The sequence below is a fragment of the Camelina sativa genome, chromosome 6 (genome assembly GCF_000633955.1).
Source record: "Camelina sativa cultivar DH55 chromosome 6, Cs, whole genome shotgun sequence".
Taxonomy (NCBI): Eukaryota; Viridiplantae; Streptophyta; class Magnoliopsida; order Brassicales; family Brassicaceae; genus Camelina; species Camelina sativa.
The window spans coordinates 9,078,356-9,101,739 of NC_025690.1; the positions used below are offsets into that span (position 1 = coordinate 9,078,356).

The 23,384-nt window shown below is 35.0% G+C and overlaps 4 protein-coding genes across 4 annotated transcripts; all 4 read right to left on the reverse strand.

Moving 5' to 3' along the window:
* Positions 741–1,275, reverse strand: LOC104698839 (F-box protein At2g35280-like). Its single transcript, XM_010414227.1, has 2 exons — positions 1,261–1,275; positions 741–1,151 (listed from the first exon to the last, which is right to left on the reverse strand). The coding sequence occupies exons 1-2, from the start codon at positions 1,273–1,275 to the stop codon at positions 741–743; spliced, it is 426 nt and encodes a 141-aa protein (XP_010412529.1).
* Positions 4,728–6,290, reverse strand: LOC104698840 (ATP-dependent DNA helicase PIF1-like). The gene has a single exon (XM_010414229.1). The coding sequence runs from the start codon at positions 6,288–6,290 to the stop codon at positions 4,728–4,730; it is 1,563 nt and encodes a 520-aa protein (XP_010412531.1).
* Positions 6,398–8,635, reverse strand: LOC104698841. Its single transcript, XM_010414230.1, has 3 exons — positions 8,428–8,635; positions 7,711–8,280; positions 6,398–7,623 (listed from the first exon to the last, which is right to left on the reverse strand). The coding sequence occupies exons 1-3, from the start codon at positions 8,633–8,635 to the stop codon at positions 6,398–6,400; spliced, it is 2,004 nt and encodes a 667-aa protein (XP_010412532.1).
* On the reverse strand, positions 17,203–21,232 carry LOC104790708 (serine/threonine-protein kinase D6PKL2-like). Its single transcript, XM_010516488.2, has 3 exons — positions 20,526–21,232; positions 17,812–18,245; positions 17,203–17,684 (listed from the first exon to the last, which is right to left on the reverse strand). Exons 1-3 carry the CDS (start codon positions 21,074–21,076, stop codon positions 17,308–17,310), a joined length of 1,362 nt encoding a protein of 453 aa, XP_010514790.1. The 5' UTR covers positions 21,077–21,232; the 3' UTR covers positions 17,203–17,307.

A 23,384-nucleotide genomic window follows, 5' to 3' on the forward strand; every position in this document is an offset into this window, starting at 1 on the left:
AAATCGGATAAACTGACTTTTAGATATTATTATATTAAAAAAATGAAATAAAAAAGTTGGTGTTGTAGGAAAAAAGGCTCTCTGCCGTGTTCGAATTCCCCCAAATCGTCCTCTTCTCTCCGATCAATTTATTTGTAAGTAAGCTTCTTGTTCGATTGTTGTCTTACGCCAATCCTAATTGTTTCGTCTGTTCTCCATATATTCACATACGTTCTTCAGTTGAACAAATTTTTGTTTCCTCTTGATCTCAAATCAAAGAGATTGAGTAACTTTATTGATATTTTTCTAACGTAATGCAACAGTATTAGGAACTGAGACCTTTGATTGAATCGTTTATTTCAAAGATTTAGATTTGAATTCTTCTGATTTCGTTTCTGAAAATTAGAACCTTTTGTTTTTGTTATTGTTTTCATCATTTTCGTCACAATGATGTAGGAAAGAAACAGAGATTTGTATTTCGGAATGTGGGATTCCTTTAAGGTTGATATCATTGGTACACCATATAGTTCATCCTTAAACTAAATTAAAAAGACAAACTTGAGCATTTGTTTGTAGTAGTAGCAATGTGCGCATCTAGTCTCCATGTCATTGACGTTGCAGTTGATAGTTGGTCTGATTGCTACTAATGTAGTGTAGTAGCATGGTAGAGTTTGTACATTGACTCTATTTAACGCCTTTTTGATATCTTTCCAGCATTTATCACCCTTTGTTTTGTTTTCTTTCCAGCCTAGCTTGTCAAACTAAAGTTTTCCTTCATCTCCGTCACCCCTGCACATCTGCACAATTCCATAAAGGTATATACCATTCTCGTAACTACTTGTTGCCGCCGTCTTCAAGTGTTCTAGGCCTGTCTGTGTGTTGTTCTTTTGGAAATATTCCTGGATCCCTTTAATGTAGTGAGCCTCGACATTTCCACTTGCAATGCACTTTTCCATGAAGTCTTGGTATCTCGTTAGTGCTGCTAGTGGATTCATGGCTAGGGGCTTTAGGTTGGTATTCTTGTAGACTCTGTGATCTTGGGCTGCTTTGGCTAGATGTGGTGATGCTTGCATAACATGTCTGACAGTATTGCGTGAGAGTTTGGCAACTCGAGAGATTATATCTCCAAGGACGTCATTTGGTAGGTTTTCAAGAGATTTAGCTGTATTTGGCTGCATTTTTTGCAAGTTGTTTGTGATTGTTATGGTCAGAAATCTTTGCTACTGTTATTTATAGGCTAGACATGTGTTGGAGTTACGTTTTTGTTTGTTGCAATATTACCTGTTGGCCTTCCATTTCTTTCTTTTCAATGTCTCTTTGTTATTGATAATGTAATGAGTTTTGCCGTTTTTTTTAAAATTACTAATTTTGGTCATAATTGTGTGTTTAAGATGGCTAAGTGGAGTTTGGTATCAACTTTGTCGTCCTTTCGGTTTTTCACCGTTTTAAAATTGTGAACAATTAGATGTTTGTTTTTAAAATTAGAATTGGAACACATTTGGTGTATACGTAAAACCGCCTTTCTCTGGATTTTATTTTTTGTAGAATAGTATTTGTTATATATATCTATTATAACATAAGTATGTTACTTATTAACTTCCCAAATTGTTATTAATCTTATTAGTCATCTTCTAAGTATTAGTTTAGCTTTTTAGTATGTTTGTTGTTTGTTTCTTATCTGTTGTTTATTTCAAGTGTTGCTTTCTATTGTTGTTTTTTTTAATAATTTTCAAACTTTGTTTCCTCTTAGTCATCCCTTTAGTTTATATGTCTTTGGAGTCTTATTTTCTGATGCTAGCTAATATGTAAAGCAATAAAAAAACTAAAACCTAAAAATATGATTATTTGAGCTCAACAATTTTAATTTATTTCTGTTTACTTTTATCTATATCCGGTTTGGATTTCTCTTTACTCGTTTATTCTTTTAACATGAATTCTTACGGTTTGTTGATATTGTAAAAATAGCAAATGAACCGAAGAACTGTTGCAAATAATGAATAAGACAATGAAGTAACAATTGTATTAGACCTTCTCTTACACATTTGTTCCCTTACATATAGGACAATTCTTTTGCACTTGTAACCAAGTTGTAATACAGTGATGGTGATAAGTGTGGTTACATTTGAGTGTGTTGATTTCATCTTCCCCTGTAAATTTTTCCAAACAAATAACGCAGGCTTCATCTTCTTCTTCTTTGGTTGGCGTTCTTTTTGATGATTGTAGATTGGCAATGACCATTTCAGTATTCTGAGTGTAGTTTGGCTGGATGTTGTACTCTGTAACTGTGAAATGTATAAGAAAAGTCATGTCGCTTTGAATTTCTAATAGTAGAATTGCGTTCAGAAATTGCATGAACCATACTGTCCTGCTTCTAGCCTCGTTAATTGGTATGCCATTAGTAGTGAGATTGTATAGTAAGTTACCTCTAAAGAGTGTCAATGTCGATTCGTCGGTGTTTCTTGGGTAAGGTATGTAGATCTCGGTTTGACTTTCTCCTGTATGTGGCCTTCTGATTGTGAGGAGTATTGATATTTCGCTCAGCAGAGTGGACGGCACAGTTTCATAAGAAAACGTATATTCCAGATTTTGGTATCTGGCCATTTTTGTGCTGAGTTTTTTTTTCTAATGTTTGTAGCTTTTGGAGTAGAGTATATGATTCCTATATATATAGATGTTGTGTAGTTGGCTTTTAAGAGTCGTCCATTAAAGAAGTTTTACCCAGGATTGTTCGATTGGCTGTCGTTTCTATTTTCTGTAATGGTGTAGTGGGGTTTTAAAGTTTAACGTCTTTTGTTTTTGCAACTTTGTAACCGAACCGTGTTAAATGAGATAAAGTATAGTATATTTAGTGTTAGCTATTTTCATATCAAACATTTGATTTTCTGAAACTCTATTTTATTTAATGTGGTTGTATTTGGGTTATTGATCTAAGACGTTTGTTAGTAGGCCTAGGCCCAAGTTTTGTCTTATAATTGTAGGTTCTTTATCTTGATATTGCATTTTTAAAAAACTTGCAAGTGAGGTCCATCTTATTTTGTGTAATATAAGTGTTGGTCCTTTACTTTCCAATTCTTTTAATTTACTCTTTGAAAATTGGGTTGTTTGTTGTTGTTCTTATTATTTAAAAATAAACCTTATTTGTTTTAAGAGTAAAAAATTTGCAAGTGAGGTCCATCTTATTTTGTGTAATATAAGTGTTGGTCCTTTACTTTCCAATTCTTTTAATTTACTCTTTGAAAATTGGGTTGTTTGTTGTTGTTCTTATTATTTAAAAATAAATCTTATTTGTTTATTTTTTTAAAAAATAAGTCAAGTTCCTTTTATTCAGATTTGTTTAAGAGACTACTCGTATAATTTGGGTTGATTTTAAATTGTTTGTTGTGATCTATCTTCTACATTTTCAATATTTTTTTCTTATGAAAATGTTGTAGTGTCTTATGTATTTCTTAAAGCTTTATAAAATGGCATTCGTCATGTTTGTATGGACGATAGGAGCAGGAATTTGAGCATATTTAATATTTTCTGTCTTTTTATTAAAGATATATAAAACATAAAGAGTTTCAAAAGAAGAAGTAGTTCTGCAAAACAATGAAGTAGTTCAGAGACATAGTTTTTTTTTTCAATGACAGTTTACAAACTTCCTCATCTGTTTGTAGTAGTAGCACTTCTTGCATCTTGTATCCATGTTGTTATGTTTGCATATCTTGTTTGGTTTGTTGTCTCTTATGGATAGAAAGTAGCATGGTTTCATGATGATATGGATACCTTGGAGAGATAATTTGATCTTGGTCCAACATCGATCAGATCTAATGTTGCTAATGGATTCATGGTCATTCCTTGAGATTGATTTTTTCCGAAACTCTTTCATCCTTGCAGGCAATTGCGAGTTCATGTGAAACTTGGAAGCAATGACGAACTTCTTGACGGCCAGATTTGGCAACTCTGGAGATAATGTCGCCTAGAAGATCTTGTGGTAGGCTTTCTAAAGCTGAATATTTTTTAGTGGAAGGCATGTTAGCTTCGTTTTTGGTGGTGTGACTTTGTGTATTGCTTGTGTTCAGTGTAGAGGTTATATAGCTGTGAAAACTTTGCCGTTTCATTGATTAAATGTATCAATAAACGTATGTAATTGATTTTTTTTTGGGTTAGTGGCCTTTGATTAATGTGATGATAGAGGTGGTGGTGGGGAGTCGAAGAGCAATTAAAGATAGAGGCTTTGTAGGTATAAGTGATAGGCCGTTTCAAGTTCTATTTGCTTATTTCCATCTCTTTAATATTCTGATGCATTTGTTTTCGCCGTAATGGGCCTTTTTCTTAGTTTTCCTGATTCATTGATTTCATTGATATAATTATTTAGTTCGTTTAGCCCAGTATTATGTGTTATCTATATTTCTTATTATGTGTATACTTCGTTTACAATACTGTAGGTGGTTGAATTTGTGTATACTGGAGAAGTTGATTATTTGAAATGATCCTTAAGGAGCTTGTAAAATACGAAATAATGTAATGAATAGTAAATATGTCTTCCTTGAGATAAAAGTATTTGATAGTGAGTTTGGCAGGTTTGTTGGACGTCTACCGTTGTTTATTGATTGATGACTATGCTCCTGGCCATTAACCTAAGAAGACATACAAACTGTGGTTAGTATATTTTACTTATTTTATAAGCAGAGGTTTTATAAGAAAAATTCAGAAATTATTCATGACTTTTTCCTTGTATAAAGCATTATGAGTTAGGCCTCTACCTCTTAAGTGTTTATGTTATTGAAGACTTCTTTATAGACTATATTCATGACACCTCCAGGACCATTCTTCTCTGACGTTGCATCTAGGATTTTCAATCCTGAATTTGAAGTGACACGGGATAGAGCCACATACAATTGTCCGTGCGTGAACACTGATTGTGGTAAATAAAGAGCAACTTGTTTCAAACTTTGGCCTTGACTCTTGTTAATCGTCATAGCGTAGCACACTCTAATTGCGAATTGCTTTCTTCGTAGGGTGAAAGGATGCTTGGTGTCATTAGGGGACAAAACAATCCTTGGGATGAGGACTTCTATTATCCTTTCACCAAGTCTAGTTATGATTAGCCGCGTACCATTGCATAATCCTTTTTTCTGGTTTAAATTCCGCAGGAGCATTACTGGTACACCCTCTTTCAATCGTAATCGATGGTTTGGTAGGCATGAAAACTCTAGGGAGTTCAAATATTCGACTGTGTATAAGTTATTCCAGTCCCCAGTTGGGGCAAGCTCTGTTTGAATTGAATCTGAGCTTAGATATTCTTTAATTTCACCTTCCACTTTTGATAGCTGATAATCATTTAACTCCAATAAAGTCTCATTTCGAGGAGTCAGGATAGCCCTTTCGGTTAAGTAATCTCGTTCCTTGAAGGACTGAGAGAACCTTGGATATGCAGCTTTTGTAACCTCCTCTAGATTGTTCCCTGTATTTGGTAGCATTAAAGCTTTCTCTATCGCTATTCTGGAACATCCTCCTTGCTCTTCTGGTGTAGTGCTTGCTGACTTTGAGTTCCCATCTCCCACATTTAAAATCCATGCTGCAAAATCTGCGTCTGATTTTTTAAGCCTCATGTTTTTTGACAAATTGAAAATTTTGCAGGCAGTCCATAGATGAGAGCGATTAATAGCGGCTTGGACAGTGTCCTGGCGACTTCCTTGGGGAACCACAGGTAATATCTGTCTGAAGTCTCCGCCAAGTAAAACAGTTTTCCCTCCACATGGTTTGTTAATTGCTGATTCATCTTCTAATGCCATCAGGTCTCTGATTGTTCGATCTACAGCCTCAAACGCCTGTCGATGTGCCATTGGTGCCTCATCCCAAATTATTAAGTCAGCCTTTGCAATTAAGGTACCTAGCATCGTTCCTGGCTTTATTTCACATGTAGACCCTTCATTGACGGTTATTGGTATCTTAAATATAGAGTGTGCCGCTCTTCCCCCAGGTAGGAGGAGAGCTGCTATCCCTGCTGATGCAACTGGGATTACCACTTTGCTGATCGACCGGAGCTTTGCTATTATTGCCTTGTATACATAAGTTTTCCATGTACCTCCTGGTCCTTGTACAAAAAATAGTCTCCCTGATTTCTCTTCGACAGATTTTAGAACTGCATTGTAAACTTGTTTATGCTCTTCATTAAGCGTAAGAAACAGTAGATTGTGATCATTCCTTTCTTTTTCTACGTCAAAAAGTAGGTCTTCTGTCATGCAACTTTGATTGATTTTTTTCAAAATAGCCTTGTCAGACAACGACATGTCTTGGAAATTGGACAGAGATTTCTCATTCTCCATTAGTAACTGCTCTATTTCTATCAAAGCATATTGCTCCAGCTCAATATCTTTGAGTTCCAAACCTGAGAAATTAAACACATTTCTTCTGTTATGCTGGACATCTTATGCTAAGTATCTCCAGTTTTTGTTCCATAGATCTCGTGGCCTAGCCACTTCACAATAGAGCAGTAGCGTGACAAATAGATAGCGTAATTGATAACCTGTTGCCCATTGAGATGCCTCTTTAGTACAACGTGCCATTCTTTGTCATCGTCCAGTAGACCTCTGACGTAGCATGCTTCTTTATATGTTCCATATATTACTCCACCCACTGTCTTAATGTCGTCAAAAGATGTAGCACCTTTGACAATATTCAACAATATTCTGAAATAAAACAAATCCCCAGCAGATGGGTGGATATGGACTATCCTACCAATTGTGAAACCTTGTTTCCTTCTTGTCCAGTTCTTTGTAGTGTTCCAAACATAATATTTAGGGAATTCAACATATGTAAGTTCAAATGCCTTCTTTTCTGAATTGTTGCCTTCGTTAGGTGACTGTTTCTCTTTCTCGTTTGTGGCCATCCATTCGGTGAGCATTGTCTTCTCTACATCTTCTCTTGAAAGAATACTTTCTAAACATTGCTTCTGGTCAAAAAGCAGTCTGTGTTGATTTCTCAGATGTATTTGTAGGCTAATCACTGCTGGCTTGTGATAATGGATGTGGAATGCAAATATTCTCCATACTGCTTCGCAAGCAGACACATAGCGGCAATCAAGGTACTCACTTATTTCATCCACAGCTTCAGGTTCTTCCTTCTTAGACCCCTGTTTTTGTTTGCTTTTTCTTGGCCTCACAATCACAAATGTAGCTTTGTCCACACCTTTTGTGATATACTTGAATAGATATTTGACAGCGCTAGTCTTGCAACACCATTCGACATTGATATGTGCCTTATATTTTTTCAACAGATGGAGGTTGTGTGGTACAACATGTTGATTATCTAATCTACTAACACCTTTGAAGACACATTTGGATTCATCGTTGCGTCGCTGGTACACAACATAACCAGATTTGTCAATGGTTATATTCTCTTCAAATTGTCGTGGGAACTTTTTACTGCATACACCATTTTCCATACATGGTGAGTACGGTCTATCTAGCCCACAAAGGCCATGCAACATATGTTGCTCTACCAGTTGAAACCCTTCTGGGTCTGTTTCCTTATCTGGTAATTCAACCGATATGAATCTGTCTATCACAGCTGGTTCTGGATTTTTGCTTGCACCTTCTAACCAAAGTAGGATGTGTGCATGTGGGAGGCCTCTTTTTTGGAACTCTATTGTGTACACCACTGCATAATAAAAATTATAATTGAGTTTTGTTTTTACATTTCGTATGTGAGTACATGAGAGTAATAGATTAATACTATAATTTATACCTGCTACAGGAACAAGGAAGAAGACTCCTTTGCTAAAATCGGCAACCATCTCGTCCAACTTCATCTTGAAGACTCTTGATTGAAGGTCAGGCCTTGTGTTTGAGCCTTCTGTAGTATATGTTTGTAGATGTTCTGTCAACTCTGGCCAATTTGGATTTGATGTGAATGTGATAAATAAATCTGGGTTACCAAACCATCTACATATAGCCATAGCATCATGGTACTTCTCTACCATATATTGTGGACCTGCTAAGAAGCTTGATGGTAATATTATTCTTTTCCCAATTCTTTTTGCATCTGCTTCTCCACTCTCTACAGCATCGTAGACATTGTTATACAAATCAGCTCTTAATTTTTTTTGGTTAAGAGCTATAAAACGCAGTCTCTCTTGCTCTATGGTTGTGTAGGCATCAACAATGTATTGATGAAATAATCTTCCTCCCTTAGTAATAGTCATGCCATCCGTTAATCGAGTCTGAATCTGGTAAGCATAATATTCCCTCATTGTCATAAATGACCTCCTTACTTGGCTTTCTACTGTTGAGTTGTATGGAATTTGGTCATGATAGCCTGATTCACCATAGGTAAATAGTAGAGGGTATTGAAGACTCATATAGTAAGGATGCAGATCACTAATTCTTTGTAATTCAGAAGACTTAAATTGAAGGATGACATCACGTCATGCTGTTGCTGTACTGAAATCACCAACTATCAGACCGGCAATCTCATCTACAGTAGGTAAGTCATACTGTTTTCCTTTCTTTGCTTGGCCAACCAATCTGATATTAAATTCACTGCTCTGTCCATCTTCATATCTATCCCTTGCTTTTCTAAAAACTTTTGCCAATTCGTTAATTCTATCCAGCATCATAATCAACATACTAACAACCTCTTCGTCAACAGGTTTTCCGTTTCCTAATCTCATTTGCCGTATCAAAAATGTAAAGTTGTAGAAAGCATGGTTCCTTTACAGCTTCTGGTAACAAAGACCCAATAGAGTGATAATTTTGACCATGGATTCTGTAAGTATAGGGCCCTTTTGTTCTTGTCACTTTTGTATCAACTTTACCTCCAGTTGATGTGAAAGCTAGAATTGAGTTCAGCACCCGAATGCTACGACGAAAATCTGATGATTCATTGTACAACTTTTCAAGTTCAGGTGGTGTTGGCCGCACCCTTGCTAATCTTACGCGCCCTTGTTGACAACATAACATATTGTTTGATTTTTCAGCTCAGTTTTCCATAGAAGGGCTTGACAAAATTGGCAATTCACAATACTGGTGGAGGTAGAGTCCCCTTTATTCATTGTACCTGTAAGTTTGATCTTTGGTATAAGGAGTTTGTGTTGTAGGCTAACAAAGTATGGTCAACAGAATATTTTTTTTCTACCTTTAAGCTTTTTAGTTTTCAGTTTTGCCAAAATGATTGCACATCTTAGCTTTCGAGCTCTTCTACATATACCTGTACAATTTACTTTTCAAATTACAGGCATCAAAATAATTTAGGGAATAGAGTAGTGTACAGAGTCGTGATATTTACTTTCTTTCCCAACTGATTTTTGGGACAGGTTCCACATATCTGGTGAAACACGTATGTATTTTTCACTTAGCCATGGTCGGCAATCATTGCTATCTGTAGGAATGTGTCAGATTGCCATGTTTGTTAGGTACGTGAAGAAGAAAATAGACATCCGTAACAATGTTATGAAGAGCATAAAAAAGCTTACTCTTCTTGTCTTTTTTCTTCGGTTTGGTCAATCTCTCTTTCGATTTTCTGCATGTTTGTTTGCCTTATATGCTGCCTTCACCACTAATTGTTTCTTTCATGGTGTGTGTACGTTTTGCAGTGCTTTCTAATGCTCTTATATTATCGATAACAGGAGGAAATGGAAAGGGAAGATCAAGAAGGATTATAAATGGATTCTAAACACAATAGAAGGATACAATAAGGCCACTAATTGTTTGTAATTGTGACTCTAAAATTACAAAGTTGTGTGTATTTACTTTGTAACGTATAAGTTAGTGGAAGAAGGTATGTAGTATTTGATAGGTCTTATGATTAAAACAAAGAGTTATATGTGACCAGTGCTTTGCTGTTTTCCAAAGACAAATAATACCTAGGGCCTATTTTGTTTTTCATTGTCCTATCAATCTTTGTGTCATGTTTATATTTTTCTACTCATGATCTTGTTCATCTCTCATGATCCCTAAAAGTTGTTACGTATTTCTTAACAAAAGGCCACTAACTGTTTGTAAGTGTGACTCTTAAATTATAAAGTTGTGTGTACTTACTTTGTAATGTATAAGTTAGTGGAAGAAGGTATGTAGTGTTTGCATCATCACTCCCAAACGATATTGTAGAGGAATCATGTTATTGCTCTTAATGCCTTCATGTGTATTTTTGTTTATTTGCATAAATTGAAAAACAAAGATTGTTTACTGTATGACCTCTGTTTCAAATGTTTTACAAACAATATGCCTTCTATGTTCTGCTTAAATACGGTTATGATAATTCCCTTAACGTAAATACAATGATAACTCAAGTAAACTTCACTTTTAACAGAGGAAGGCAACTCATCTCCACTATTAAAATGCAGGCAAATAGTTTTCAAAGTAACCAAGGGAAAAGAAAACATAAGAAACAAAAGTTGTAATGAAAGGTGTCGACATGTGACGTGCTAAGGAGTAGCAATTAAGGAATGGAAAGAAAAGTAAAATGATAAACTAATTGCATTTTTGTTTCTTCTGCTTCCTCTTGCCTGCAGAAGATGACGGAGAGACCTCAGATCCTTCTTCAGAAACATTGAGAAGGTCTTTTGATGTCTTCTCACCGGCTGGCAGAGTGTTCTGAAGTCCCAACTGTGTTGGATTGATAGCTGGTAATTGTGCTGCTAAATCCAAAGAACCTTCAGCTTGTATTAATGTTAGTAAATAATGAAGAAAACAATATGGGCATACATTTGAAGAGAAACATATGTTTGCTGACCCATTACCTCTCGGAAGTTAGGGCCAGGTGCCTCCTTCGAAGTCTCGAAAATTCGAGAGACAGTAAATGACTCGTGGTGAGGCATGAAATTGAATGTAGTAAGCTTAATCTGGAATGTAAATTTCTTTCCAACAATATCAGAAACTACTTTAGGAATTGATGCTTCACATGGGGAGTTTTGATTAGTGTCAGCCTTGCAAAAGGTAAAGTAGCAAGAGTGAGTGATAGGTCGGACACAACTTTATATAGATTTGTGAGATGAACTGAGTAAATTTTAAAAGCTTAGGAAATAAAACAGATACCATCTGCAAAGCTAGTGTTGCTGCTTGTATGTTGGTTAACTTCACCATGTCTTTATCAAAGGCGACAAAGACGCCGCTGGAAATGCCGTCGTTAACGACAAGCTCCACACAGTATCTTGGAAATTAATAAATCATTGGAGAAGAGAATGGTCAGAAACAAAATTAACGATTTGTTAAGATTAAAAATTGAACAGTGAGAAGATGCTAGTAATGTTACTTGACATCTCCAATTGTTGTTGTTGAGCCACACTTGAAGTTTTTGCATGCTAAGGACAACTCCTTCTTCACCATTTTTGTGCCACACTCTGCGCAAGAAATGAAACTCCACCCACGATGAGTTTGTATGTCGGAGACTGTGGCGGTACATAAAAATTCAGCTTCCTATAAATAAACAATATCCAAGGAAATATGCTGTAGTTAATCTCGAGTTGATGTTTAACCAAAGTAAATAAGTAGATCAACTGGAAGTAAATACCTTTGCTTCTGCAGTGGCAACATACTGACTTAGTTCTTCAATGGATACATGCTCAATCTTCTCTACTCCGTGATATGGTGCATTATAATTGGTCCCATCTTTATCTCTCCCCATCAACCTATTTGTTAATGTAGTTAAGCGTTCGTGTACTTTCAATATTAAGTCTGAATGAGTAAGTGAAATAGAGGCGATTTAAAACTACCTTTTAGCGAACTGTTGTGTCGTGGTCAAGTCTCCATCAGAATAAAACTTAGTACCAGATGTAGCATTAAGATACAGTTCACCTGGAGAGTGTGGTTGTTTTGAAATAATATAATATTTGAATATTGGCTGCAAATCAAATTGACGTCAAATAATAGAAAACATGAAGTGCCGAACCTGCAAATATCTTTGGGTTTATATTGGTCGCTAATATAATATAAGCCCCGTCATCCTTCTTGCTAAAGACCTTCTCCAGTGAGGTTGCCTGGTCGTCAAATGCACTTAAACGGACCTTCTCACCAGTGATTCAAGAAACAACATGTGGTGAAGGGAATAAAAGTAAAAAATGGAGATGAGTAGTACAAATACATGTGAATTTGATGGAAGACAGTGACGAAAAACCTTTCAAGACGGAGGTGGACTAACATTCTCTCCACAGTTTCTGTCATCCCATTATGATACAATTTGCTGGAAACAACTTCACCCATGACATCTAATAAGAGCAGTATCAGATGATATTAATTCACCACCATACGCATTACTAAGAACATATACTTTGAATGAAACTCCACCAAGGATGCACCATAACTCACACATATATCAAATATTATGTAAATATACCTGGAAGTTCCGTATTGGTGTTCGCTAGGGACACTAAATCTTCATGTGACTTTATGCGGAAAAACTCTTTTGGAATTACAGAGAAAGACTCCCCCACCTCCTCAAGAAGAGTTGTTGCTGTGAACCGTAGGGAAAAGTGGAAATCCAACAGCTTGAAATGGGTGTTGCTTCTAATGACGTCAAAGGCGGAGATTATATAGATGGCCCCATCACGCAGAGCGTGTTCGAATTTGTGAAGGTGAGTCACGTAGATGGAACCTTGCATCAGAGTAGACTGAAGACGGAGGAAAAGTTTAGACAGGGTAACTAAATAATAGAAAATGAATCAAGGGAGAAAAGAAAACAGAAGGAACCTTTTGGTCAATCAGAAGGAAGTCAACACCCATGAGTTGTCCACCTTTTTTGATGTTTCGAGCTGGCCAGAACAGAGAATCCTCCCTACGATTTATTGGTCAAGTCGACCAGCTTTGAGGTCACCGAAAGAAACAAAAGCGGAATTCATATTTGGAAGAAGGAAAAGGTAAAGTGAGAAAACAAAATGATAGAGATTGCTTTATATAGAATAAGAACTTACGAAGATTTAAGGAAGAAGTAGTGGGCTGTACAATAGATGCGAGAAGATGGAACAACATAAACATCTGTTACAATCAAAACCGTAGCAATGGTGAAGGAAGAGTTAGAAGTTGGGTTAAAGTTAAGAGGATTTGAGTAATTGAAATTGAATGTCTTGCGAAAAAACATGAGATGGTGAAAGGGCATAGATGGAGAGTTACGAAAGGGAGATGCGCGTGAAGGTAAAGCGTCCCTCTAGCCGCCGACGATAGACATTGCGTCGACGGTAGGCCTAATTAGGTTGAGATGGATTTTTAAATTGGTCCAAAATAAGATAGTTGTATGAATGTCTTGTGGGTTGTCCAATATCCATGATACCCAAAATAAATTGAAGAGGATGCTGAGATAGCTTCACCAGAAGAGAGGAAAAGGTAACTTTATATATATAGATGCACACATTTATTTAATTTTCACATTATTCAACACATTCTAAAAAAAATAATTCTCGAGAGTAAAATATAAAAACAACCAAATTTTCAATTTCTGGATTCATTACATGAAATCTTATTTCATGGAACTCTTCAACAAGGACCTAAAACTGAACAATATCTTCTATATGAAAACCTCTAAACCTCATACTATGAGAATATAATGGCTGAGAATGGTGGATCGATTGCAATTGCTAATTATTATTTCAAAACGAATATGATCAAACATGATATCATTCGTCACATCATAGATGTTGAGCCACATTATAGATGTTGATTCAATGAGAAACATGATATCATTCGTTGCATCATAGATGTTGAGCCGCATTATAGATGTTGAGCCACATTATAGATGCTGATTCAATGATAAACATGAGTTGTTTTTTAACTTTTTAAATACTAATCACATAGACCTTCTAAAACAAATTAAATAAAAAACGTATTTTTAAATTTTTTTCTTATTTTTTATCTTTATATTTTTGTTTATAGAATCATTTTGACAAGGACTAACACATCTCTCAATCGTAACGCAACCACCATAACAATGTTAAACATAGAATCCATTCGCGTTTAATGTTACCAAACAAAATTTAGTGATTTGTAGATTTCGTAATTAACTGTTATAGCTAGTATGTGATTTTGTTGTTCTATAAAATGTAATGTAAAAATGTAAACACTTAAATCTTAAGATACTGAAAGAGATGAGAACATTAAGATCCTAACTGCTTAAAAATCGTTAAGGTGACCAAAAATAGCTTCACCAGCTATTTATATTGATTGAATTGGTTTATCATACTTGTCTTCCATCATAAAATGTACGTGTACTTCTTTTATGGTCATATTCATTCTTATGACATCAAATAATTTATATAAAAAATGAATATGATCAAAAAAGAAGTATCATTAGATTTTGGGTTAGAGGACGAATATGATGAACCAAACAATCAACCTTTATAAATGGTGATTCTCGGTACCTTAATTTTTTTCGAGCAAATATGACATTTATGTTATATCCCTAGCTTCTGAAAACAAAAAATTTAGTTATGAGAAAGATTATGCATACAAACAGTTCACTGAAATCATGATTCTCATCAATAATCACCCTAACCTTCAGCTCACTTTAAATATTCCTTTTAGATTTCCTTCCCCGATAAGATTCAATAAAGCAATAAAGAGCAGTTATATTTTTTAATAATAAATCACCTAATCTTGCTTTAATACTTAGGTAAAAAAGAGATATCATATGTTGTCATCGTTCCTCAAACATATTGGATGCAAAACATAGCATATAAGCAATTGCTTGCTCCAACTTTGAACTCAGGTTGCTTCTCCTCCTCACGAGAAATATTTGTATCTATATACAAGACCTTAATATTACACTATCATTGAACAAAAACTAAAAAAAAAAACTTTAACTTTCTAAGATGTTCAAAGAATAGCTGATTTTTTGTAAAACCATAGTGTTCTTAGAAAAGTTAAAAATATAAAAATTACAACTCAATTTTTCAAAGTGTCTATTTTAAACAAATTGGTTAAAAGGGAACCTGTATTATTCACAAAATTTATAATTCCAGAAATTAAACTCATTTTAAGTGTCTATCTTTAAAATAAAAATAAAGATAGACATTTAAAAGAAAGAGCAATAACTAAGGTTTACAATCAATTTAATTATTTTAAAGTTTTCACTAACATAAGTTAACAAAAAAAATGTGGAGTTTTAAATTGGCACTACAACAACAACAAAAAACGAGTTTTAAATTGGCACTTATTTAATAGTATGTATTTTATTTTATAGTTTATATTTTCTTTAACAGTGAAATTATTTATAAAAGCTTTGGGTATTTTCAAATATAGGACTTATAAAAACTCATTTTTGGAGAAATAATTGAGCGAAGTTTTAAGTAAATAAATATAAAATATTTATGAAAATATTAATGCAATCAACTAAAACTATTGTTAACAACCAAAATTACATATATAATTCCGGCATATATGAAAATATTAATGCAATCAACCAAAATTACAACCACAATTAGCCTCTCCTGCCAAACATATCACGTGAAAGTGGGACATTTCCATAAGATTCGGACAAACCTGGCCGTAAGCCTCTTTGAAACAGTTTCCATTATTAATTAGTAGAGCGATGAGAAACTCTATTTGAGTTCATCTCATATACAGAGACAAGAGAGACCAGATTTCCATTATATATATACTGTATATGTAAGTTAAATTTACCTACATTGTTTCCAATGAATCGAGTGTTATATTATATTCATTCTTTTTATATTATATTAATTAGAATTTATCTGTAAAATGTCTAGCTATAAGACATTTTTTAATGAACTATTCATAGAAAATCTGAAATCGAAATGTAAGATACAAAAGAAAAACTGCTATATGATAAATCCAGCTTATATACGTGATTGTGGAACCGCGACCGATCATGTTGTGAGAGCATTGACTTTAATAACTAAATCATCACTACAAAAAATAACTATATTGATTTCTTCTAAATTTATTTTAATATATTTGGCCTCATCTATGTTAATGGAGAACCAAAATAATATATGTTAAAATATAAATTATTCATTTTCAACAACATTTTAATTTGGAAGAAAAGACTAGCTAGCTCGACTATTCCAATATATGGAACTTAATTCTCTTTGAATTTTATTGGAGTTCTAACGTAAACAAAAGCAAGGCTACCGGCTACGTGCGTCGTGCGTGGGGAGCCTTACGAGGACTATTGGATCATTAATTTTCGGCTTCAAGTTCTTGGTGACCCTCAACAAAGAGCCGAACAAGTAGTGTGGTATTGCTTTCATCAGTTAACACTATGTTGAGTTGTTGACAAATTATCTGTTACGTTTTATACTTTGGTTGAACTTCACGTGCATCAATATTGTGTTTATCATTGCAAAAGTGTTTTTTTTTTTTTGAATATTATTTTCTTCTACACTTGTCCGAAACCGGCAGCTACTAATATATCATGACCTCATAGAGAAAGAGAACCCATGACTTAGTAAGGCCTACCCATGACGGTCGAATTGGTGTAGAATCAATGATTGGTTTGTAAAGTTTTAGGATAAGCCAAAAGTACGATTACAATAAAGCCATGCACGTGAAGTTACTTCCTCTATATGTCATGAATGAGGCACGTGGGTCTTCTTCATTCAATTACGTCATTTATCTGTCCAAATCCATAGGAATTATCTTTTTTTTTTTTTAATTGCTTGTCCTAAATTTAAATGGCAGTATAGTTGTATCAAAATTCAGAAAGACATTAATAATTTTTTTATGATGATGCATAAATGTGGAACTCATTTACTTGTACCAAAATCTCAGTAAAACAATAAATGACTGAAATGCAATATTAGGTGCATCTTCTTTTTTCGACCAAAAAAAAAAGGTGTATCTTCTTTTACGTATCTTTTTGCAGCTGACATAAATATCTTATCTAGCTTTTTTCTCAAACAAAATATTCCTTCCATTTTTTTTAGTTGTTGTTTTTAGAGTTAATTTTTTAGTTCATAAGTATTACGTACTCATCCTTTTGTATTTACGATGCAAACAATTTTCTAATTTTATTTCTGAGTTTTAGCTTATTAACTGCATATATCAAATAAAAATATATATTAATGAACAGCAAAACAGAAAATTTAATTGTTTTTTAATATGTGTAAATTAGTTGACACAATAACGTGCTACGTGCGTTTCCATTTGCATGTCAAAATTATATGATGAAAATATCTAAACTTTCTGACAAAAAAAACATCTAAACTTCTATTAAAATGCATTTGTACTAACTACAAACTACAAACTACAGTACTAGGTCTTTTGTTTTATGAAAAAAAACTATGTTAAACAATTAATAAATGCATTTCTGCTAATTCTTATTTCATGAAGTGCAACTATACTAGTACTATAGTAGTAACTGAAGAAAATGATTAATTACGTAATGCTAATTAAGATATTAATAATAGTCTACATGGGTTTCCGGACAAATGTCGTCTGACAAAAGGTCTTTGCGAAAAGGCGGAGGAAGAAAAGGAGGACGAGTACACATGAGCAATGCCCAATTCACTCCTTGGAAAAATGGGTGGCGTTTCACGGCCGTTGCCCCGAGAGATGATCCTAACCGTCGGCTCGGGTCCTTGGCCAGTAGCTGAGAGATCAGATCCTTGGCCGCGCTTGGAATCGTTGGCTCTTTTGGGAATTCGAGTGCTCGAGCCACGATGTTCGCAAGAGTGAACTCGTGGTCCATCCCTTTGAATGGCGTCGTTCCGTAGAACAGCTCGAACATGAATATCCCCAATGTCCACCAGTCCACCGCACTCCCATGCCCTTCTCCTGCCATCCACATATTATGTTTCACTCATGTTAGGAGAGCTTGGGCACTATTTAAGGATTTGGTATGTTCTACACAAAAAAGCAAAAAAAAAAGGGTAGTTGAGAATGAGGTAGATTTGAAGAATACCTGAAACAATCTCAGGAGCCAAGTACTCATGCGTTCCAACGAAGGACATGGAACGTACATCCACAGGCTCAGCGACAAGCTCAGGACCGTTATTACGGTGATCGGTTTTCTTCTTGCGCCTCCGGATTCTCGGGTGGAAACAAGAGACAGCAGGGACAATACAGTTAGGGATCATGCAAGAGGACGATGTGGTTTGATGGTGGTCCATGCCTTGGTTCTCGTTCTGGTCAGACGAGCCGTTAGGAAGGTTGTTCCGGTTCAGCACTATCTGTGGTGTGGAAGTCGATTCGTCACATTTTAAGGAGAGATCAAAATCGGTTAGCATGATGTGACCATCTGATCGAACCAACACGTTCTCAGGCTTTAAATCACGGTAAACAATCCCCAACATGTGAAGATATTCAATGGCTACGATCACTTCCGATACATAGAATCTGAAAAATAGTTAAGAGATGTTGAGATTAGCATAATGTGAAAAGAAGAGAGACAAAGAGAAGAAAACATGGTAGTGAGGACAAAACGAATAATTGAGATTTTGCAATAATTTTAAACAAGAGTTTTGTTTGGAATCTTTTTGGTTACGATTTTAGGTAATGTGACAAAACAGCATTTGTTGGATTTGGGGACAAGAAGATGATGTTTTTGGGTTTGATGTCACTATACACAAGGAACAAAAATGGACCTACAAGGTTGGTTGGCTTAACGAACTCTTTTGTCTAATAGAGAGTTTCTGGTGCTAAGACATTACCCCAAGATTCCTCCAGCCGACCCTTTTTGTCCTTCACGGGTCCACAATCAACAAACATACATACTCCACACAAAAACAGAGTAAAACTGTACAACAGGCAAACTTCTAAGAACAAGTTCACACAAATGATAAAACCCGAAACTTATTCGGTTCATCTATCCACTTCCGTAAAACCATTGTTCTCTATATCATTTCAAGAAAAACCAGAATCTAATTTAGTAAGTTTCTAATGTAAAATGCAGCTGAGTGGAGAGAAATGGGACCTTGAAATTATTTTTGTCGGACAACCTTAAAAATATAGATATATATTAAGGAATCCCGACAAATCATGATAAAAGATTCGACTACATGTTTTGGTCCCAATTCTCAATCATTTTACTTTAACAGCAAAGAAGAAACCTTGTAAAAACTCAGTTACATAAGAAGTTAGATGTAACTTAACCTTGACTTCAGTTTTAGAATCGTCAACGTGTAAACCACTACACTAGTCAATCTGACAAATAACTTAAGAACACAAAACAAATCAGATCTAAACATCTACCAAGAAGAAGAACAAGATCCGGTTTTCTAGTAATTATCACGTGATACAAAAATTGGTCCATAAAGGGATAAATAAGTGGCTAACCTCAACTAACAAACAATGATATAACTTCATCTACTACCAAACCGCACTATACCATCGACTCTAAACCACAACTACTTTTCAAAACAAAGTTTCATAATTTTTCCAAAAATTTCCTCTTAATTTGTAGGACCAACTCATTAAGATTATTTGACAAAATATAATTCATAATAACCACCGGTTTTAATAGCTGGGATGTGCTTGTACTGTAACCACATGCCCAACTACAAAAGAAAAAAAAAATATACTATTCATTTTTTTGTTCCCATCCACGGCATGCTACGTGATTTAATTCAATCACCTGGGTTCCACCACAAAACTTACACGTGTCCTTAAATAAATTTTTCGAGAGCGAAGTCAAACCCCACTCGTTTTGACTTTTTTATTTTATTTTTAAGCATCGCACCAGATTGCAACTATACTTAAATTATGCTGCCCTACGCTATACGCACACATGTAAGTAAGATGCACACTTTTGTCAATCGTGCGTACATCTGCGGACATATATAAAAATAGCCACTCTATTGGTTTAAAATTAAAAATACACTTTCTAGTCCCTTTTCTTGTGTGGCGCAAATAGACTTTTCCAAGTTTATATTAAAAAAAAAAGCATTATCGAGCACATCAATCAATAAATAAATATATTCCAATAACAAAAATCTAGAAAAAAAATCATTTCAAATTTATAAGCTAGCGTTAGTGAAAACTGCCAAAATTACGGAAATAAAAACCTCGATTGTGTGTGATTTTCACTAAGATAATTATAACAAGTAACAACCTTAACGGGCCTATGTCATAATTAGTCTATAATTTCCCTTAAAAAAAAACTACATATATAGTATAAATAAATGGCCTCTCTATGGTTTTAAACTTTTAATTAAAAAATACACTTTTTAGTCCCTTTTTTTGTGTGGTCTAAATAGACTTTTCTAGTCTAGTCTTAAAAAAATATAAGCACATCAGTCAATAAATAACTTATTCCAACAACAAATCTACAAAATTTGTATATAAGCTCATTATTGAAAACTGCCAAAAAAAAAATTGACGAAATTACGGAAATCACTTAAGTATAATTTACTTTATATATCTAAAGATTTATGATAATCACGAAATAATTACCGTTAAAAAGGCAATAAATTAGTGATTAATTAACTGAACCATATGAGTGTTTAAGAGTTAACTACGAGACAATTCGCCAGCTGGACGAGAGTCCCACTTCCCCCTGATTTCATCGGCTTTTTTTATATTATTCACTCCTTCATAATAATTACTTCCCATTTTTTTCAAATTATATTTTTAGAAACTGAATATTTTTAAATTAATTAACTTAACGGAAACTGTTACCTGACGGCGGATTCATGGAAACGTTTATAAGTCTGTTTTTGACGGAGAACATGAAGGTCACCGCCGGGACAAAACTCCGTTAACAAACAGAGCCATTTCGGCGAATCAATGGCGGCGTAAAGCGTCGGAAGAAACGGATGATCAAGAGACTCGAGTATCTCTCTCTCTGTCTTAGCTCTACCTTCTTTGCTCCGGCTCGCGAGCTCCTTTTTATCCATAACCTTCGCTGCCAATAGAGGTAATTTAACGGCAGTGGTTTCCGTTACGTTTACGGCGGTTAGGGATTTAAATTCGGCTAAGAAAACCGAACCGATGTCTCCGGAACCGAGACGGAGACGGAATCTGAGATCGGAGAGTGAGAGAGACGATCGGAGTGAAGGGGGGAGTTTCGAGGATGAGAATGAACCGTGAGCTGATGGTGCTGGTGTTAGAGCTGCGGCGGAGGAGGAGGAGCGAGAACCGGAGCTTGTGCTTCGATTCACGGTGGTTCCGGCTGATGTGAAACTCACACTCTGTAAATCGTCGCCTAAATCGTCAATCCATGGTTCCATTTTCCGATCTACTCAGACTGACGACGAAAGAGAGAAAGGGAAGAAGAAGAAGAAGAAGAAGAAGAAGAAGAAGAAGAGAGAGAGAGAAGTAACTCTGAGATTTTGCCTTTTTGGGGATGAGAAAAAATAGAATCAAAAGAAGATTACAAAAGACGATGGCATGAGTAGTAATTTAAGGGTTTAGGTATGACTCGTTTTGTAATTTTACCTTGTTTGCTTATTATTAAACCAAATAATTTTTTCTAAATTGTTGGTGTTGGGTTTCGCCAGATATGGGCCGGAAGACAAAGCCCGTTAATAGGCAATTAATGGAGATTTCGAGATCGGTCCGCGAGAGACCCAGTAAGCATAAGACGGTTGAAGAGGATTCCGAGTCAAGTGAAAAGGGAGAGCTCGAAGTAGTGGAGGAGATCTTGGAGCGATGAGACGAGACTCAAGGAGGAAATTCAGGGCGTTGTTAGGCATTGCTTTTTGATATATAATTGGCTTCTCTCTGGAGGGAGAACGCACTGAAGATAGCACGAATCAAACTTACTTAATACAAAATCCAGTTCGCAGATCTTTACGGTTTCTATCGATTTAAACCGAAAGTTCGTCCATATCTTATTTCCTAATCAAATCAATTTATTTGTTGTTTCTTGATCCAACATAAATGTTTGATATGTTTTATTTATGTGTAAGTAGACAATAATTAGGGAATTATTTGATACGATTTTTTTTAAAGATCTTTGTTGTTGCATTTTGTTTCAAAAGAGAGAAACAAAGAGACATTATAAACTAGGCCCCTACGGGATAAAGATAAGGACATATACATATTTTGTGCTTGTTCTATTTTAAATTGTGATTATTATAACTTTTTCGTATGGTACAATCTTATATATTAAAAATATCTAAACACTGTCTTTTGAACATTGTCACCAAGGCACAAGGACAACCTAGACAAGGAGTCCGTGTACAATTTGTATTGAGAACTCCAACCCCTATTATACGAACCTCGGGTTTGTGGTCGCTCGGCATTTGAAAATCGTATCATTGGAAAAGAAATTTATTCAAGTCAAAACCGGTTTCATTGTTGTTGCATTTGGTTCAAGCTCGGTTTTGTTACATCACGGTAGAAGTAAGCTTTGCTTTGCGTATCAGCCTCTTACTTGCCGTTAAGATGGTGTTGTTGGAGGAGCTTGTAAGGCTAATGACTTTTGGTGTGGTGGTATTTGTTTCTAACCTTGCTGTGCCCTAGCCGACTTTGGTTATGAATTTGGTAGAGGGAGTACACACTATTGGCATAATTTGGCTTGTGAGGTTCTAACTCATGTGCGAAGAATCGCTCTCACTTTTTGCAGGGAGAAAATGTGAGCTAGGGTTTGAACCTCTACACAGTTGGCCTCATTCTTAGGTATATCGTGAAAGGTTTCTAGTTTTTAAGTGTTTTTTGTAATTCCGCGGTCACGATTTGTTTTTACCTTTCTTCTTTTGCATTCAGTAACAAAGAACTAACAAAATCATCATCACTTCGTAATATCTTTTGATGGTCGAGTGGATGGACCAAAAAATTTTGGTTAATATTAAATACTTCTATATTTTGCCATGGAACCATTTGTCTAGGTTGATAATTATTGATAGTACACCTAAATTGTTTTTCATTTTTAATAAATTATTTACATGCTTAGCAAATTTTTTTTTTTTTTAAACTAGTTTCATCGAGTATGGTTCTGAACTTGTGATACCAATTTGTAACATTTGTCTCAAACTGGAAGGTTTCTAGTCATACCGAAAAAATACAAATAAATTAAGGAAGTTCTAATTCATTCGTAACTTTTAGACATTCAAAACAATGACGAACACCATTTTTATAAATGCGCTTAATAACATAAATATGAATTGAAAATTAAACACATGAGATACGCTGACCCGACCACCGTATCCTCGTGCCGTCTAATCACTCCATGTCGTCCATGTTTATAATCATACCCATGGTTCTGACCGGCCGCCTAATTTTGGTTACTAACTTTTTTTCTTTTCGGCTAATGAAGTTGTGTAATCTTTTTTTTTAAATGGGCTATGATATGTTTCAAACCATGGGCCTTATATTTTTCTCTTCTTCAGAAACTTTAAAGACCATTCTGTTTTAATATGTGTAATACTGTATACAACTATATAATCCTACCATAAGGCTTATCAAGAGTAACTTGTCATTACAAATCAACAATGTACTGAAACATGAGACCTAACTTGTCATAGAAACTACAACACAACATAAAAATGAATAAGAACTAAAACAAACAAAACATGAAAGTTTACAACGGTTTAC